Here is an 18,520-nt window from a genome sequence, read left to right as displayed (position 1 = left end):
TGACGGCTATTTTGACTCCAGGGAACAAGAGGAAGCTGCCTTGACGTTAGAAAGAGAGAGAAAAAACTGCTGTCGTTTTCAGAGTTATGTAACAAGCCTAATAGAGAAAACAAGGATCCCTGTCAAAAATGTGGATTATCGGTCCAAAAAGCTACATGTATTTGACTTGTCTTTAAAAACTTCGTTCGTACTGTTAAAAATACATGAAATAATTTAAGGCCTCATCTCATGGGTCATGAATGCCAACAAAAAGTACTTTGAATGGGGCACAAAGACCATTGCACAAGATGATCATGACAACTTGTGATGTGTCGATGTAGCAAGCTGACCAGTCATCTCCATTGGGGCAGCTGCATCATTTTAGACCCTGGACTTAATGGTCTTGCTGGGGTGGGGGGAGTGAGGGAGGGGGAGTGAAGCACACACTGTTTCATGCTTTACGATTGCTTCCACACTCCTTAAGAGTGTTACAGCAAAAACAACCGTGAGCTCTTTTTTTAAAGAAGAAATACTCTAAGCATGTGCCCAGTTGTAGGTCCAGAGTGTAGCCTGCCAAATGGTGAAATGTGGGGCAGCCCCTTGGTCATCATGGCAGCCATGAAGCAATCCCAGAGCCAGTTGCCTTGTCATGGATGTTGACGTCCCCCAAAACCAGCAGTCTGGGAGTCCTCAACACCATATCTTGAGACCAGCTCAATAAAAGAATGAAGTGATCTTCATTGAAAGTTCTTCATTGAAGAACTTTGAATGCTTTTTATAGTTCAATAAAGAAAATCTACACAGTCAGGGCCGGAGCTAGGTTTGATGAGACCCTAAGCTATTGAAGGTAATGGGGCCCTTTATATGTCCAGCTGTCCTTTGTCAACAACAAATTGTCGCTGTTTTTTGTGTTGAATATATTGTATATGGAAATTTATGGACCTAATAGATATCTAAAGCCATGCAACCAGTCCTTCTGTAAACAGACCCATGTTGCAATATAGACAAGCTGAAAAATATAATACAACACGATGGCCAATAACAATGGCACTAAACACTATTATAGACTAATACAAATGATCAGAAATTACAACCAAAGTCTCTAAATCTTCTTCACCAGTCGCAGTAGAATAATTCAAAAGTTTGATATATACATAATCTGTCACCAAATATCGCCGGAACAGAGTTTCTGGATAACCAATCTGTTTCGTTCAATGCTTCATCAATTCTTCATCAGCCAAACTTGTAAGAATTAATATGAGAAGGATGGAGTTCAATTTCTTAACAAGTCAATCTTACATGTAAGCAAATATAAGCTCTGTAGAAAATATGCTCTGCATCAGTGCTCATATGATACTGTAGTCACTGATGCAACCAGTCCATGCAGAATACAGGCACCCTATATATAGAAATTAGCAAATCAGTGATATTTTAGGGAGCAGGCTAGCAGGCGGCGCCCATTATTTACATCATAGGAGCCTACACAACACAAAACACTGTTGCTGTAGGTAGGTTTTCTTTTATTTATTTATTATCTTATATTTTGGAAATGTGCATCCAGGGTTTTTTCCCCCTTTAAACTTTTTTGGGGCCCCCAAGAGAGTGGGGCCCTAGGCTGTAGCTTGTTTAGTTTATATGCAAATCTGGCACCATACACTATGAACATCTTTGTTGTTCCCCTGCAGTAAGCACTGAATGGACTCGAGGCTTAGAGACAAACAGCAACCGCTGACACAGCCTTTCGTTTGGGTGAGAGCTTTTTGTCGCACGTGATGTGCTTTTCCAGGGAAACCACCTTTATACTCATTCATGGAGCTGTGAGAATTTTTTTCAGCAGCCTGGCAAATGCTGTGTCTACAGTGTGCTTCCATACGCATGGGACAGATAACACTCATTTGTGGTAGGATGGTTTCCCCTTTGTTTTTAGATGCATGCATCCTATTGCCTTTATGTGACATGAACTTCTTTTACACACCTGCATGTGTGCTCATGCATGGGCTGAGTGCATATGCGCCTGCATTTCTGTGTGGTGTGCTGGAGTGACAGCTGTGGCCATGCCCACTTCAGCCACACCCACCTTTGCTTTGGCCACACCTTCTGTGTGGGCATGTGCCCACTCTCGGAACTTGGCTGTAAAGAAGAGCTCTCCCGCTGAAAAAGGTTGCCAACCCCCATATGAATATCAAATCCATCTGATCCAAACCCATCTTTATATGCTATATCAAATGACATGTTCAAATCTCCGAATGCGCTATACAAATTCATGCCTCAAGAGGCATACCTAGTTGGGATGAAGGATGCCCATTCTGCTCCAGAAGCCATTAACTATCATTGCAGTCAGAAGCCCATGTGAAATTATTCCATGAGGGCACATAAACTTTCATCTGTTTCTAGCCTGTCCCTCTGATTTCACGTACTGTGTGATTCCATTTGCTCATTCTGCTGTGCTCAAAGCCTGTTTCTCTACCCCACACTGGTACAGGTGTTGTGAAGCACCTCATGTGAGACACGCTTCGTAGAATCATAGAGTTGGAAGGGACCACGAGGGTCATCTAACTTAACCCCCGCAATGCAGGAATCTGAGCTATCCCAGAGCTTTCACACCATCATGGTGCAGATTCTGCAGCAGGCCCATTTGTCTTCTCCGAAGGAAGTTCTACTTCATTCTCACAGTATTAACATATATATATATATTTGCTAATTTCCCCCTATTTTAATATGTATTGATGGTTTTGATTACAGTGGTACTTCGGGTTAAGAACTTAATTCATTCCAGAGGTCTGTTCTTACCTGAAACTGTTCTTAACCTGAGGTATCACTTTAGCTAATGGGGCCTCCTACTGCCACTGCACCGCCACCAAGCGATTTCTGTTCTCATCCTGAAGTAAAGTTCTTAACCCGATGTACTATTTCTGGGTTAGCAGAGTCTGTAACCTGAAGCATCTGTAGCCCGAGGTACTGTTGTATATCATTTTTAGCAAAACACTCCTGAGTGCCATTAGATGTGGGAGTGTATTATATAAAGAAAACCACCCCTTGCTGCACTTGTATGTATGTATGTTTGTTTATTATTATTATTTTTTACAATTATTACATTCACTGTGCTAAAGAGAGGATGAGATTTATCCCCCTGCAATACAGAACCCTACTGGCACTAGAATAGCAGCAATGAGTATAATGCAATCCAGGTGTTTGCAGAGTGTTCTGTGGTCTCTCCCTCATTATTTGCACCTCAGTTCCTCGACACTCTGGGCAACGCCGCTTGGCAGCAAGAAGCCCAAAGGTTCTGGTTTTATATGCATTGACAGCTGCAACCCCAGTGTTGCCATAGGTGGTGGCTGTGAGAGCTGTCCTTTTTGCAGGCTTTTCTCCTGCTGCCTGCTTGCCTGTTGCTGCATCTCAATATCGCTGACAATGGAAACAGCTGTGCTTGGCATTTTCTGCCTCAGACTAGATGCAGGTTTTCTTCTGTCCTGGGCCTGCTTCTGGGCTGCCTGGAAAGCAGGGAGGAAATGTCACAAAAGGTCAACATCCATATCTAGAAAGCCTGCCTAATTTCGTTCTCTCTCACACACACAACACTATAATTCACGGGCATTCGATGAAGCCAAAATTTGGACAGATTGAGGACATATAAAATGCTACACTGCTTCACACAGAGCGCAGTTCAGCTGTGGAACTCACTGCCACAAGAGGCAGTGGTGGCCACCAACTTGGAAGTATTTAAAAGAGGAACGGACACATTTGTGGAGGAAATGGCTACCAACCAGCTGCAATGCTTGTTCCTCTTCCTCCATAGCTGGAGGCAGTAATGCTTCTGAATGGAAACCACAGGAAGAGGAAGTTCTCATGTGATCAGTTCTGGCTTGCCAGCTTCCTATAAGGCCACTGTGAGAACAGGAAGCTGGACTAGATGGGCCTCTGGCACAATGCAGAGGGCTCTCCATATCTTATCTACGTGACCCATGAAGGCTGTAGGTGTGTTCCTGGAGCACGTTCCTCACTTCTTCTCAGTGAAGGCTGGTCCATTAGGGCAAGTTGGGTGAGTCCATTAGGGTCAGTCTGTCCTCAGTCAGCCCTCATCTTCTTACTTAGAACCAATCAGGAGGTGGCACTGCCTGTCATTGGCTCTGACTCTACCTACTGCTGGTCTACCGACCTTCCGCCCCACCAGTCCCATGGACAACTAACCACTACCACAACTTCTATCCCAACTTTCCTTCAGTTCCTCCCCTGATGTGGGGAACCTGTGGCTCTCTGTGTCTTGAATGGAACTGGTGGGAGTTGTCTAAATATTCTCTGTACTTTATACTATAAGAGTTCCTTAGAGGGGCATAAACAGGTTTTAAACTGGGTTTATAGATTTCCTGAAGGCAACATACCTCTTTCAACCACAGCTGGCTTAGCGTTTCTTCTACACGTTCCAGAAAGGCACTGTGTGCAGCTCGTTGGCTTCTGTGCCTCTGAAGACAAAATCATTAAAATAATATAAGAAAACTACTGACGAGCATGGTTTTAACCAAAAGGGGATTCACAGATATCAAACATCTTAAAACGAAAGGGCCTTGCTCTGCAGCTAGGCTTTATAACATAAGCATAGCCTGAAGGGAAGATACACAACATTTACTGGCAAAAAAAGGCTTTAGCTGCAATAATTGAATACCCATCCAAATTGAATATCATACAGACACCCATTTACTAGTTAGGATATGTACTCAGCCTGTTTCAAGTGTTTTTAATGCTAGTGCTTCACAGTTGCCAAATATGATGAGAGCCTATCAAAAAACTTTCCCCAGCAGGCCCGTCTCCTCACATATCTGTGGTTGCCTGTGAGGAGCACTGGCCTCAGCAGATATAAGCCTAACAACAACAACAACAGTTGTTTTATTATTTATACCCTGCCCATCTTGCTGGGATTCCCCAGCCACTCTGGGTGGCTTGCAGCATATCTAAAAACATAATAAAAACATCAATCATTAAAAACCTCCCGATACAGGACTGCCTTCTGATGTCTTCTACAAGTTGCTAAATCCTTTATCTCCTTGACATCTGCGGGGAGGGCATTCCACAGGGAGGGCGCCACTACTGAGAAGACCCTCTGCCTGGTTCCCTGTAACTTCACTTCTAGCAGTGAGGGAAGACCCTTAGAGGAGGACCTCAGTGTCCGGGCTGAGTGATGGGGGTGGAGACGCTCCTTCAGGCATTCAGTACATGCCTAACATGAACATGCAAGGGGTTTGGGGAGAGTAGGTGCGAGCAAACTAGCTCTACACCATCCCTGTCACCCTCCATTTGCCTGGGAATAAGCCCCACTGAATTCAACAGGGTTTACATCAGAGCAGACATGGTTCGTACTGGGGTGTTAGCAATCCATTTATGTAACGGTGGTGGCATGTTTGTGTTTTGGCACTATTTTTCCTGCAGTTTCTTGGCAAAGCCGAAGTTCCTGAAAGCCTCCATGATGTGTGCTTCATTTCAAGCGATTGAAGTCCCTTCAGCAACAACAGGAAGCACCTCATCCAATCATGCATACAGAGGACTGGCAAGATTTGTACTGTGATATGATTTTGCACAATGCCTAAAAATATGCCATGTGTTTTTTAAATTTAAAAAATCAAGCTGAACACAGAAGAACAAAAAGAGAGAGGAACAAATAAAATAACAGAAAGCATAGGTTGGGGGCAGCAGTAAACATCTGAACTTACAGGAGGGACAGGATAATGTACAGGGCACCTAACCAGCAGTGAATCATGGTGGGTCGGAGGGGCCCAATCTGAATCACACTTGGCCAGGCGTAGGCAAACTCAGCCTTCCAGATGTTTTGGGACTACAACTCCCATGATCCCTAGCTAACAGGACCGGTGGTCAGGGATGATGGGAACTGTAGTCCCAAAACATCTGGAGGGCCGAGTTTGCCTACGCCTGCACTAGGCAGGTGCAGAGCCTAGGAGACTCCAGAAGGCAGCCCTTGCTATTTCCTCCCAAGGGGAGGGAGGAGACCAGCAGCACCTCCTATTAGCCAAGAGACCACTATAGAGTTGGCATTGGGGGGGGGGCTACCAAGGAGGCAGCAAACCCAGCTTCCAAGGAGCGCACCGCAGCTATTGCTGCCACTGAAGCAGTGGCAGTGGGCAATGCATGCCTTGGAGGCCAGATCTGTTGCCCCTGTGAATTCTGCCACCCAAGGCAGTCACCTCCCCTTGCCTCATAGTTGGGCTGGCCCTGCTTTGCAAGAAAAATCTCTGCCCATTATTTTCCATGTGGCTCTAAAAAGGTTCTGCATCAGAAATTTGGATTCTGTGCTGCCCAGCAAATGCTGGCATGTGAATACATGCATCTGTGGTTATACCTACTTTATGTAGCATCTAAGCAGGAACAAATTCAAGCATTCACCATAAACGACATAATCGTAGTATGTTATTACCTAAAGTGACTAAAAATTCTTAACTGATATCTTCATAGCTACGACGCAAAACTTTGCATGTGCACAGGGGCATCCTCACCCAATGTCAGGGAGGTGCCCCATTCCATATGGGGCATCAATGGGGGACATGCGGGCATCTAGAGGTTTTTGGATTCCATCAGCCCTGGCCAGCATGGCCAAAGTTCAGGAATTATGGGAAATGTAGTCTGGAAACATATGAAGGGTCAAAGGTTCCTTTTCCCCAATATAGCGTATCTATAGCAGGGGATCAAACGGAAACCTTACTGGTTACAATGGAATTTTCTTCCACATGTATTAGTGCTTATAATTTAAGAGCATTTGCCGCTCAAGCAATATTAAACAGTAGGCAAGATTCTACACTATTTGCCGACATGCATTTGAATCTCCAAGACTAGCTCAGGAAAATTACGCCTCCCACATTCTGAAATGGCTCTGGCTTGTTTCCGTTTAAAGCAACACAAGAGTCATTCATGCCTCATTAGGAAAAGTCTATAATTTGTCAGAAAGCCCAAGTCGCTTCTGATCCCTGGAAAACTGGGTGAATCTGTTCCTTTCAGCCTGCAATGTAGCCAATGTACCCAAGGTTCTACAGTATATTTTTTGCTTTTTCTAAAAAAAATATTTTTTTTTACAAAGTATCCCCATATCTGATAGCGGAAAGCAACACACTGTCGTTCATGGCATTTTGCAAGAGAAACAGTTACAGTTTTCAAACAAAACTATAAATAGCAGCAGGCCTACAAATATCTTCCACCTGTGAGAACCTGTATATGAGACAGACAGTTAAAAAAACAACCCACAGCCTGTCTTCTAATTATATCACCTTAGGTTAGAATCTGGCTAGCTATCAGCTTTGCAGAAACTCCCAAGTACTCCAGCAAAGCAATGCCCTTATTTTATTTTACTTTAAAAAAAAAAAAAAAAACACCATTCAGAACACCCACAGATTTCTATTCCAAATATGAGCTCAGTGGAAGAAGATGCGGAGAAGGGAAGGGAATTATGGAGTGTTGTACTAACTGTGAAGGAAACAGGTTTAGTAGGCCAAGGCTCCTTTGGCAGAAGTAACTTCGAATCCCACTTGAGTTCTTGAGGCTTGTAGCAGGTGGTGAATCTTTCCTTGGATCGGGGTCCCCTCTTTTCTTCCGCGAGAGGATGGAGTCCGTGGACTGAAGAGGGACAGCAAACAAAAGGCAGTTTGTGCTCAGAATCCATATTGTGCATTGCTGCTGACAGGGAAAGGATTTGAAAGTGCATGCAGCACAATCCTATGGTGTTTACTTGGGAGAAAGTCCAACAAGAGCCAATGGGACTAATAGTATTGCAGCCAAAGCAACTAGCCAGTTTTAGGGGAGCCACACTGGTCTGGCTGCCCTGGTGCCAATAACCGCAAGGGGTGCCACAACCACTATGCAGAATGGAGCATGAGAGGTGGGGTTTGTGTGTGCCAATTTTTAGCATTGCACAGGGTGACACAAAAATTTGAGAGCCCAATGTCTGCCACTGGGCTAGATTTTGGGTAGATTTATTAAAGGGTGTGATGTTGGATTACTGGTATCAAAGTGCTTGGAGATTAGCTTTAGTAGAAAAACGTACATATAAATTGAAAGTAACTAGGGGACAGCCAAGGGCCTTCTCTGTGCCTGGTAAAACAGTTTCATTTAGGCAAGCCTACCAAGATAGGTAGAACATCGATATATGTTTTATTCTGGGGTAGGGTTGTTGTTTTTTGTTTATTGGTGGGTCACCCCCCCAAAAAAAAATGTTTTAAATAGTTGTTTTAAACTCTCTTTTTTACTGATAATTCCATTCTTTTACTCATTTTGCAAACCACATTAAAATTATTTGCTTTTATACTCAAGTGCCATGCATATCTTAATAAATCAAGAATCAGCGGCCAGATTTGCACCAGGCACATCATACACCTGTGCGTCTTGCTGTATCCCATTTACCTAACAGGTGGACACATATTCGCATGAAGTTTTGTAAATGCAACAGCAGATGTTCGGCCTTCTGCCGAGTTTGCTGCTCCATAGATCGCAACCAGTTAGCGTAGATGTTCAGTTCTGAACTCGTCTATCAGTGCCACTTACCCATTCTCCAGAGCACCTAGGACACTGCTAAATGGCAGCAGCATGGTCAAATATGGCAAGTGAAATTTAAGTGGGGTATACAGACAAAAGAGGAAGCTTTGGACTGCCCTAGCCAAGCTTCACAATCACCCATTTGTAATGATATGTTGACTTTTGAGTGTTATAAACAGTCAAATGAGAATCTTAACATTAATGTTTTGTGTTATAAATATGCCTGAAACTAACCTTTATTACTACTGTTCCCTAAAGGAAATAATGGCTGTTGTGAGGGCCAACTACTTAATATGTCTGCTTAATGAAGATTAATACTATCAGTGTCGAAGAAGAAGAACTCTGGGCGGCTCCCAACAGAATATTAAAAACACAATAAAACATCAAACATTAAAAACTTCCCTAAACAGGGCTGCCTTCAGATGTCTTCTAAACGTCAGATAGTTGTTTATTTCTTTGACATCTGATGGGAGAGCGTTCCACAGGGTGGGTGCCACTACCAAGAAAGCCCTCTGCCTGGTTCCCTGTAACCTCACTTCTCGCAGTGAGGGATCTGCCAGAAGGCCCTTGACACTGGACCTCAGTGTCCGGGCTGAACAAATGGAGGTGGAGAAGCTCCTTCAGGTATACTGGACGAAGGCTGTTTAGGGCTTTAAAGGTCAGCACCAACACTTTGAATTGTGCTCGGAAACATACCGTATTTTTCCCTCTATAACACGCAGATTTTTTCTCCTAAAAAGGGAGGGGAAATGTCTGTGCGTGTTATAGAGCGAATGTGTGGTCCCTGGAGCCGAAAAATCAGGCAAAAATCAAATCGCGCTTCACGGAGAAGGGAAACCTGAAAAGAGGAAGTGGCTGCTTTCCTGCATTCTGCCTCAGGGTTTTACTGCCCACCCTCCTCTGTTTCGTTGCTGTGTTTGCTGAAACGGAACAAAGAGCAGGGAAAGCCCCTCCCCTCCAGGCAAGCAGAGGGGAAAGCAGCGTGTGGTCTCTGTGCTCCGGTGCTGCTGGGGGAGAGGGAGAGAGAGGGGGGGAGGGAGAGAGAGGGGGAGGGAGGGAGAGAGAGAGAGGGAGGGGGAGAGAGAGAGAGAGAGAGAGAGAGAGAGAGAGAGAGAGATGGCTGGCTTGGGTGGGGGGAAACTTTTGCCTTTCTTTCCTCCCTCCCGTTAAATCCCTCTCCTGCATTCTTAGCCAGCTGCTTCTCTGCACACCCCTCTCATGTCCCTTCTTTGTTTTTCCTTCGCTCCTCACTTAAAATGTGGTTACAAAGCATAGATCCACATGGATCCTCAGGATCTTTGCATTGGGTCACCCCAAATTCACCATCAGATCACATAGCATGTCCATGGCTACAGCCTACACCAAATAAATCACGCACCCACTGTTGCCTGGGGCTGCAATGGTGCAAAAACGTGGTTAAAAAGCATGGATCCACATGGATCCTCAGGATCTTTGCATTGGGTCGCCCCAAATTCACCATCAGATCACATAGCATGTCCATGGCTACAGCCTGCACCCAAAAAATCACGCACCCACTGTTGCCTGGGGCTGCAAAGGTGCAAAAATGTGGTTACAAAGCATGGATCTACAGGGATTCTCAGGATCTTTGCATTGGGTCACCCCAAATTCACCATCAGATCACATAGCATGTCCATGGCTACAGCCTGCACCAGAAAAATCACGCACCCACTGTTGCCTGGGGCTGCAATGGTGCAAAAACGTGGTTACAAAGCATGGATCCACAGGAATTCTCAGGAGCTTTGCATTGGGTCACCCCAAATTCACCATCAGATCACATGTCTGTAGCCACAGCATGAAGCACAAAAATGATACATCCACTGTTTCATTCAGAATGTTTTTTCCCTTGTTTTCCTCCTCTAAAAACGATGTGCGTGTTATGGTCAGGTGCGTGTTATAGAGCGAAAAATACGGTAGGTAAAGGTAAAGGGACCCCTGACCATTAGATCCAGTCATGGCCGACTCTGGGATTGCAGTGCTCATCTCGCTTTACTGGCCGAGGGAGCCGGCGTACAGCTTCCTGGCCATGTGGCCAGCACGACTAAGCCACTTCTGGCGAACCAGAGCAGCGCATGGAAACACTGTTTACCCTCCCTATTTATCTACTTGCACTTTGACGTGCTTTCAAACTGCTAGGTTGGCAGGAGGTTCGGAAACATACTAGGAGCCAATTGCAACCCTCTTTAACTTCCTGGATAGCTCAGCAGGGGGTTGTACTACATGATCCTCAGGGTCCCTTCCAACTCCATGAGTCTATGATTCTATTATTTATTAGAGGGATGAGGAGCCCTTTTCAGCTTATGGGGGCCACATTGTCATGTGGGCTCACTTTTGCAGGGCCAGCAGCAAAAGTTGGTAGAGCAGCAGACATTAATGTTACCTTTATAGAATCATAGAATTTTAGAGTTGAAAGGGACTCTGAGGATCATCTGGTCCAACCTCCTGCAACGCAGGAATAGGCAGCTGTCTCATGTGGGGATCGAACCTGCAACCTTGGCATTATCAGCACCATGCCCTAACCAACTGAGCTATCCAGTGCAATTATACCGTAGGCCGCTATACAGTATATAGTATATCGACTCATACACCCCTATCTATCCTCCACCCAAGTAAGTAAGAAGCATTATCAGATTTCAAGGACATATTTCAGCTAAGGAAGGAGGGTGCAAAGCAGGAACAGGAGGATGAAGCGCAGCCTGGAGAGAGTCTTGAGAGCCACACCCCACACCACACCCCATGCCCAGCACAATGCAAGCTTCCCAATCTAATTTATTACTGAGAGAACATGATGTTCAAACTATAATGTTCCTCTGATGCACTAAACGGGTGTCATACCTTCTTCTGAAGATCAGCGAGGACTTACCTTTGCTTAGACACTGGGATTTCAACTTTAGATTCAGAGGGTCTCTGGCATAGCTGGTCACAAAATTTGGTCTATCTGGCTCATACTGCACGGGGAAAAACATGAAGAGGGAACACCTGGATTTGTTGGCAAACAACTTGGGAGCAATGCTTTGGCGCTTGTCATTCTTACTGCCCATTCACAGCGACTTCCTTGTGTATATAGCAAACAGGGTTATTTTATTTTATTTTGACATACTTCTAATTTTTTTTAGGTTTGTCGAGTTTTTTTGCCTCCTGCTGTGGCACTGTACTTTTAAAGCAAAGGCTATACACCACACATTTAAAACACACGACTTCCCCCCAAAGAATTCTGGGAACTGTAGTTTATCTTTCACATTATGACAATTCCCAGCATACTCACAAGCTACAGCTCCCAGGATTCTTTGGGTGGGAAGTAATGTGTTTTAAATATACACTGTGTACATAGCTTTAATAAGTGAGCCGTTCTACATTTCTTTCATGCTGCTATTTTTAATGGATTTATATCCCATATTTTGCTTTATTTATTTATGTTACTAGGGTGGGTTTTGGGGTTGTTGTTTTTTTTTTGGTATTGTTGTGTTTCAGTCTCGAGCCAACACTGGGGTCCTTTTACGGCACTACAGTGGTACCTTGTTTTAAGAACAGCTTAGTTTATGAACAACTTGGATTAAGAACGCTGCAAATCCAGAAGCAGATGTTTTGGTTTGTGAACTTTGCCTTGGAAGCAGAACATGTTCTGTTTCCTGTTGAGTGTGTTCCATTTGTAAACTCAGTCCCCCGCTGCTATGGGAAAGCACGCCTTGGTTTAAGAATGCTTTGGTTTAAGAACGGACTTCCGGAACAGATTAAGTTTGTAAACCAAGGTACCACTGTAGTCTTCAACTAGTGGGTGGCAGCCTGATTCAAGGTGGGTGGCAACAGGAGCCCTCTGCAAATATAAAGACTAAGAAATGCATGTTTGGGTTAAAAGTGGGTCATGGGTCTGAAAAGGTTGAAGACACTTATTTTAGCAGATTGCAAGGTAGGGTAGAGATTCTCTAAAAGAAATAAACAAACAAAAAGTGATCCTGGAACCGGACAGAGCTCATTTCTTGCCACATACTCAGTTGTTAAAGCTCAGCTAACATCAATAAAACTGATTTGTAAACTTCTGAGGCTCTCAAAAGTCAACAGAAGACACACAGCTGTCTTTAATAATATACAGTCACTTCCTGGTTTAAGGCAGGAATAAGTTATCCAGTAAGTTTAGTATGGAAATGCTAATCTTAGCTTTTCAAAGCACCTCAGATAATCATCTCCGTATACACATTCTTAACCGGTTCTACTAGTAAACACCTGCCCCTTGTTAACATCATAAGGTTCACATGTGACTGCATAAGCAGGGCCGTCTTTCAATGAAAAAAACCCACACTTTTAAGTCAGGTCTGAGGACCAATTTCTGCTTGGGGCCACATTTTCTTTTAAGCAACCTGCTGCTCATGCTAGTGGTACATGAGATGAGAGGGGAAAGTAGGAGAACAACAATTCTAAAGTTTACCTTTGTATGGTAGGCTACTTCCTACATGCATTCATGCACCCTTCTCTGTCCTCCATTGAAGTAAGGGCAGAAGAACATATTCCAGCCACTCATAAACACTCATAGGGACATAGGAAGCTGCCTTCTGTTGAGGAAGACTGTTGGTCCACCTAGCTCAGAACTGCCCTACACCTCTCTGCATCCTCCAGGCCAGTGGCGTAGCGTGGGTTGTCAGCACCCGGGGCAAGGCAAGTAATTTGTGCCCCCTAACCCGTGGATTTGCACCCCCTAACCCTAACCCCCAGATGTTGCGCCCGGTGCAGCCAGCCCCCCCTGCACCCCCACGCTACGCCACTGCTCCAGGCCAAACACTCAAGAAGGGTGCAGATCCAGTGAGGGGTTTGGCCTGGGAAGGGATGAGGCCTAGGAAGAGTCCTGAGGACCAGGTGGAAAGGCCTCCTGTCCTAGCTGCAACCTTAAAAGTTTGGTGTGATAAAAGTAATGATATTGGGGGTTTTTTTAATACCACGGAGAGGGTTAACCTGTTAATTTGTGTTGTGGGTGAATGGAGAAAAACAATGAAATGCAATAGAAATGGCTGTATTGGACATTAATGTGCCTCTATAAAATAATTTAAGTCTCATGAAAAAAATCCAGTCACCAACAGAGTACCCTGATTGAAGATGAAGATCTTAATGTTTAAAAAGTTTCTGAAGAACCCTGAGGCTTCAAAGACATTTTTCAAAGGCTAATATAACCACATAACCCAAATACATTATAAGGAAAAGATAAATGTGAGCCACATCACTGAATTCATTTGACCAAAGCACTTGTTGCAATAGTGCCATCTTGTGGAGACACTAAATTCTGTTGCTTGTGTGTGTTTCTTGGTGTGTGTGTGTGTACTTTATAGAACAGGCATAGGCAAACTCCAGCCCTCCAGATGTTTTGAGACTACAATTCCCATCATCCCTGACCACTGGTCCTTTTAGCTAGGGCTGATGGGAATTGTAGTTCCAAAACATCTGGAGGGCCGGAGTTTGCATATGCCTGTTATAGACACACCAAGCAGAAATGATGTAGCTTCTGTGTTATGTAGGTAGGGCTAGGTGAAACTGTCAATTTAGGGTTCTCTCATTTTCCTAATATTTATTTTGGTTCTTCACATTAGTTTTTTTTTTTAAGTCCTCATGAAAATTCATCAGCATTGTAGCATACAATTTTGCCCAATACTGACATTTTTGCAAAGCAGTATTCCCGTTGTATGTTTTTTTTATTTCATGCTTTTATATGCATGCTTTCCTCTAGTACATGCATTTTTGTACATACTCCTTGGCCAGAGAAGCACACTGCAAAATTTGGAGAAATGCAAATTTCAAAGGATGGCTGGGTTTTGATTCACATATTGTTTCGGGAAGCGTGAATTACGTAGGTTCACACCCCCCCCCCCCGATCCCTATGTGTAAAGGCAGAAAAAAACCTAAGTTTTAATGGTAGATTTCTAGGTGAGTTGAGTTAGATTGCAAGGGTTTCTGACATCTGGCTCCTTAAGAAAGGCATCAAATGAAAATATGTGCCTCTCTCACTGCTAAAATGAAGAAAACTTGTGGGGGACGGACCAGGATTGAATTTCTGTGAGAAACCCACCCTGGTGATAAAAGCAAATTTCTGGGCCAAGCATGTTCTCAGAAGTACCCTTTAGCCTTTTTCAATTCTATATGTACATCTGTCTGACTGTGTAAAGACTTGGCTCCAACTTGTAGATCTTAGAACTCCAGTAGTACCTCGGAAGTCAAACGTTCGGAAACCAAGGCGCGGCTTCTGATTGGCTGTAGGAAGCTCCTGCAACCAATCGGAAGCAGTGGAAGCTGCGTCGGACGTTTGGGTTCCAAAGAACCTTCGCCAACCGGAACACTCACTTCTGGGTTTGCGGCGTTCGGGAGCCAAAACGTTCAACTCGCAAGGTGTTCGCGAACCAAGGTACGACCGTATAGTTAAAGCAAATAAAGAAATAAACCACCCCAAACAGTCCGTCTTGGCTGGTTGTTGTTGTTTGCAGGTTATTCTGCAACATGCCATTGATGCAATAATAACACATTTGTGGTAGATTTATGCTGTGGACCATCCACAGGTCATTTTGCTCTGTGACGCTTCCCTGATGTTAGTTACTATTGCTGTCTGGAGGGACAGTCTTGCGCTGCAGCACAATGAAAAAGGAAAGCAATCAAACAAACCCGGAACATTTGTAGTATGAAAAGTTAAATGTTTTAAGCAAGAAGTCATGGGACATGCATTGACTGGAAACAAAGCGGTATGTCCACCCCAAAACTGTGTAAACGGTATTGAAAGTGAGATTGTGCATAAATGTCCCAATACATCTGGGGCAGAACAAAGTAGATTCCAGAAGCCTTGTAGTCTACCCACACCTGGTGCAGCGCATTGCCCCCTCCCCACCAAAGACCACCCTTTTCCAGTTGCCTCTATCTCAATTCATCCTTCCCTTTACCTGTCTATAGTCAAATGGTTTTGGATCTTGGTATTTGCTGCTCTTGAACTTTCCCATCTTCACGAACATTATCTGGGCTTCGTAGGGACCCATGTGGGGAAACCTTGTGATGATCTTGGGCTCCTGTTCGCGTTCCACGATGGAGAAAAATAAATTGGACCTTATCCTCTGCAACTCTTCCTGCACTGTGCTTGGGGGCAATTTCTTTTTCAGCTCTTTCGACTTTCCTCGCGGCTTCCTGAGAAGGCCTCGGGTGATATAAAGCCTGTAGCTGAAATCGGGAGGTTGTTTTAGGCAGCTATCCTTTACCAGAGGGGCTGTGAGTGGCTGAGACTCATTGACTCGATCTCGTTGTAAGGCTAGCTCCAGGTTCGTAGCAAATCTCCCCTTCAAATCGAAAGTACACTTCGATTGGTTCCCAGCATGGATATTGGGGAACATTCTGCACTCGCCGCTCTATGCCTAAACAAGGTAAAAAGGTAAAGAGGAAGAGGAATAAGAAGAAAGACTTCGATTATTACTGATTTATCATACAAATTTATTTTTAATACAATTCTGCAGAAAACAGCTGTTTAGAAACAACAGCAACAACCCATGAAAATAAGCCCACTGCATTGCTTCCTTTGGGCAGACAGAAGAAGTCACCATCGGAAAAAAACTGGCTAGGTCTGGACTGAGACACATCAATAAAGTGTTTCAGTTAAACACGTTGTAAACTTCATCAAGGGAAATCGTGTTTGCGAAAGATGGGATTCCACAACGCCATCTGGTGTCACAGTGTTATAATGCATATAAAGTGCTTTTTCATTCCGAATGTAGCTGAGTACAGTGGTACCTTGGGTTAAGAACTTAATTCGTTCCGGAGGTCTGTTCTTAATCGGAAACTGTTCTTAACCTGAAGCACCACTTTAGCTAATGGGGCCTCCTGCTGCCGCCGCGCCGCTGAAGCACGATTTCTGTTCTCATCCTGAAGCCAAGTTCTTAACCCGAGGTACTATTTCTGGGTTAGTGGAGTCTGTAACCTGAAGCGTCTGTAACCTGAAGCATATGAAACCCAAGGTATCACTGTACTAAGTTGTGCTCAGGCAATGAGCAAATTGAAATTGGGGTTGTGGCAACACATGGTACCCAGCAAAACATCACCACATACATTTCCCCCCCCACCCAACAAGAATGCAAAACAAAACAAAAAAAGTTCCTTCCCTGAAGGTAGAATGCAATCAATAGCTAGCTTGTATTCCCATATGCAGATATATTCGCAGCCAGATATTTATGCCTTTATAGAAGTATATCTGTACTGCCAAGATATCAAGGCGGTGTACATGGTTAGAACACTGTTAAAAGTTAATATTTAAGGTGACTGGCTAAGCAAAAATAAAAACTAGACAACTGCAAAGGCCTGTCAGCTAAACAAGTCTGCAAGGGACACCTGAAAGTCAGTAGCAAGGATGCTTACTGAATCTCTCTTGGAAGGTGTTCCAAAGCATGGGATCAGCAACACTAAATGTCCAGCCTGTAGTTCATCCAGGCGGGCCTCTGCTACGGGGAGGAGTGGGAGGTGGGACAATTAACTGTACTCTTCCAGATGATCACAGTGTTTGAGCTTTATATTAAGCTATCCTGGGGCTAAGTTGTTCTGGGATTTGTATATCAGCCCAGGAACCCTGAACCTGGCATGGAGTAGGCTGGCATGGAGTGCAAACTTGCATTTTTTAGGAATTGCGGTGAGAACTTTTGAAATCTCCCCTGGCTATATACACAGTTCTCCCTGATACCATCACAATTCTTTTAAGTGTTGCCCTAGTTATTAATAACAGTAAAACTGCAACCCTTTTAAAGGAGGCAGAGCTGAAGAAGCAAGGAGATTCTACTCACCCTCTCTAAAGCCAAGTCCTTTCCCAAGTGTTTCATGCCGGATCACATTTTTCCCTTTGCAGCCCTGGTTAGAGCAAAGCAAGCACACACAGAGAGAGAGGAGAGTCTCATAACAGCAATGTTTGTTCTGGGAGATGTTTGTGCTCTTCTTTTTTCTTTCTTTTTTGTTATACAAAGAGGTTTGAATGCATAAATGTATTCAACCCATCTGGGTTGCTAAGAAACAGGACAATTCTTGCCTCAGGACGTCATTCAAAATTCAAAAAAGAGGGGAAAAACAACCCTGAAAAGAGTGCCTCTCTTGGCTGTATAAAATGAGCTTGAAACCTAGCAACAAGCTACACCAGTTCAAGGCTATTTTTTCAAATGCTAGGAAACAGAAAAGTTCACTGAGGGAAATGAAACTGAGGGAAAATGAACAAGATGAAACAGGCCATTGAGAGAGAACCGGCACAAAGACAGTCGTTTTATTCCTGTTCTTATAGGACAAGCTCTCTCCCATATACCAGACTATCTGAGTGTCACTATTTTCCTGTGACAATCCCAGGTTTACAGAAGCCGTCCCAGTTTCTGAATGTCTCGCTTTTCCTTAGGACATCCCTATTTACATTGGATAAATGTTGGAGGTTATCCAGCTCGGGCTCCCGCCCACAACCACTCCCCTCTCTTCTAGGGAGGAGAGTCTTTATCCGTAACATCTGAAGGCAGCCCCATATAGGGAAGTTATTTAATGTTTAATGTTTATATAATATATGTGTAGGAAGCTGCCCAGAGTGACTGGGGCAATCCAGTCAGATAGGCAGGGTACAAATAGTAAAATTATTATTATGGAATAGGACGTCCCCATTTCATCAGAAAATTTTGGAGGGTATGGTATACCTTTTGCCAAGTTAGTTCCTTTGTACTTGAGTAGTACTCCACAATTTATGGCCAATGGATCCAGTTTTAAAATATGGAAAACTAGTCCTGTCTCCAGGAACAGCAGATAGAAAAGGGCCAGTACTGTTGGGAGTTGCAACACTTGCAGTAAGTTATCTGAACCAGTGGAAGGCAATAAACAGAAAGGCAACCTTCTCTTCCCTTGCTGATGATTTGTTTTCTCTCAGGCTTTACTTCCTTTCTCCTCCTCCCTCAGTCAGTTGGTGTTCTGTCTTTTGTTATGACTCCATGATGGCCACATATAAGCTTGTACTTACAATGGCTTTGCTTGC

General features: G+C 44.1%; 1 protein-coding gene across 8 annotated transcripts in view; it reads right to left on the bottom strand.

Moving 5' to 3' along the window:
* Positions 1-3,084: 3,084 nt before the first annotated feature.
* Positions 3,085-18,520, bottom strand: part of LOC310828206 (uncharacterized protein C7orf78) — a 46,068-nt gene continuing 30,632 nt past the window's right edge. For all 8 annotated transcript variants that reach the window (XM_083705386.1, XM_083705380.1, XM_083705383.1 and 5 more), the window contains 6 exons: positions 17,310-17,373; positions 15,435-15,896; positions 11,390-11,474; positions 7,445-7,593; positions 4,362-4,442; positions 3,085-3,473 (listed from right to left, as the gene is read on the bottom strand). In XM_083705386.1, the coding sequence (XP_083561512.1) occupies positions 3,201-3,473; positions 4,362-4,442; positions 7,445-7,593; positions 11,390-11,474; positions 15,435-15,875 (1,029 nt within the window). In that variant the 5' untranslated portion in view covers positions 15,876-15,896; positions 17,310-17,373 and the 3' untranslated portion in view covers positions 3,085-3,200. The remainder of the gene's footprint in view (positions 3,474-4,361; positions 4,443-7,444; positions 7,594-11,389; positions 11,475-15,434; positions 15,897-17,309; positions 17,374-18,520) is intronic.

The sequence above is a fragment of the Podarcis gaigeae genome (genome assembly GCF_964106915.1).
Source record: "Podarcis gaigeae genome assembly, chromosome: 12".
In the NCBI taxonomy this organism is placed as follows: Eukaryota; Metazoa; Chordata; class Lepidosauria; order Squamata; family Lacertidae; genus Podarcis; species Podarcis gaigeae.
This window is presented reverse-complemented; position numbering and strand designations above follow the sequence as displayed.